This window comes from Frankliniella occidentalis, unplaced genomic scaffold (assembly GCF_000697945.3).
Source record: "Frankliniella occidentalis isolate FOCC.00 unplaced genomic scaffold, Focc_3.1 Scaffold293, whole genome shotgun sequence".
NCBI classification, from domain to species: Eukaryota; Metazoa; Arthropoda; class Insecta; order Thysanoptera; family Thripidae; genus Frankliniella; species Frankliniella occidentalis.
In genome coordinates this window covers 259,890-260,874 of record NW_026267419.1, presented here as the reverse complement: position 1 = coordinate 260,874, position 985 = coordinate 259,890, and the positions used below count along the sequence as shown (strand labels likewise).

The 985-nt window shown below is 51.9% G+C and overlaps 1 protein-coding gene across 1 annotated transcript in view; it reads left to right on the top strand.

Annotated features, from left to right (window-relative positions):
• Positions 1 to 723: 723 nt before the first annotated feature.
• Positions 724 to 985, top strand: part of LOC127750947 (DNA (cytosine-5)-methyltransferase 3B-like) — a 12,146-nt gene continuing 11,884 nt past the window's right edge. The window contains exon 1 of the mRNA XM_052273687.1: positions 724 to 842. Coding sequence (XP_052129647.1) covers positions 724 to 842 — 119 coding nt within the window. The remainder of the gene's footprint in view (positions 843 to 985) is intronic.

Below are 985 nucleotides of genomic sequence, written 5' to 3'. Positions count from 1 at the left end.
CGGATGGCCCGTACCACCTGAATGACCCAACTGTTCTGTTACAGAAGCAGTCTGTATGCTTCCGAGTCATAATTTTCTGTGGTCGTCTGTGGTTTCTCCACAGAATTTCTAACAGTGCCCCCGGCCGTCACACACATACATCTTCACATGACGACAAAAGTTGCTGACGTCACAAGGCGAAAACAGGGGTTCTGGACCTCATGGTGTGGGTGTGGTGGTGGTGGTCTTCAAGCGTTGCGCCCTCATGGCTGCAGGGTGAAAAGGGTGGCGCCTAGCCACTCATGGCGGAACTCGGCGTCCCGGACTGACGGCCCTGTGATAAATTAGGCTGTAGCGACATGCTCGAAATCACAGACCTTTTCATTGACACACCACTCACATACACTTTTCGGGCTGAACTTGGTTGGACACACATGATGAACGGCGAGGGCAAATCACTGAAACTGCAGAACTAACTCAGAGCGACACCCACCGGCTGGCGATTCCACGCAGACTGAGGCTTGCGGCGCTGGCCGGCTCGCTCGCTCGCTGGGCGAGGGGAGGCGGGGTGGGGAGTCTTCGCTTGGGTCAGCGCCGGCTGCCTCCGGCGTCGTCTGCCGGCGGAGGGGGCACCCGGCCGCGCTCAGTGGCGGGCGGGGTATGGTGGGTTGCCTATCGCACAGGCGGAAAAGCACACGGGGCCCCTGCACCCGTGACACTATGTTCTTAATAATAAAGTGGTACATGACCCTATTTGAGGCTTTCAATGGTCAAGATGCTATTGTGGGCCTAGTTGAGGCAGCATTCATATTTGATTTAGAGTATCCAGAAGAACTCCCATTTACCTTTCAGTTTACAGAGAGGTAAAATAAGATTAGATCACTATTGTAAACTTGTTTTAGATCAGATTTAACAGTTTGGTTTTTATAGCTGTAATAGAATGGTCTCTTTCAGTTAAAAGTAGTATGAACTTAGTTGTAGTCCCACTGCATGCAATTGATTAGTT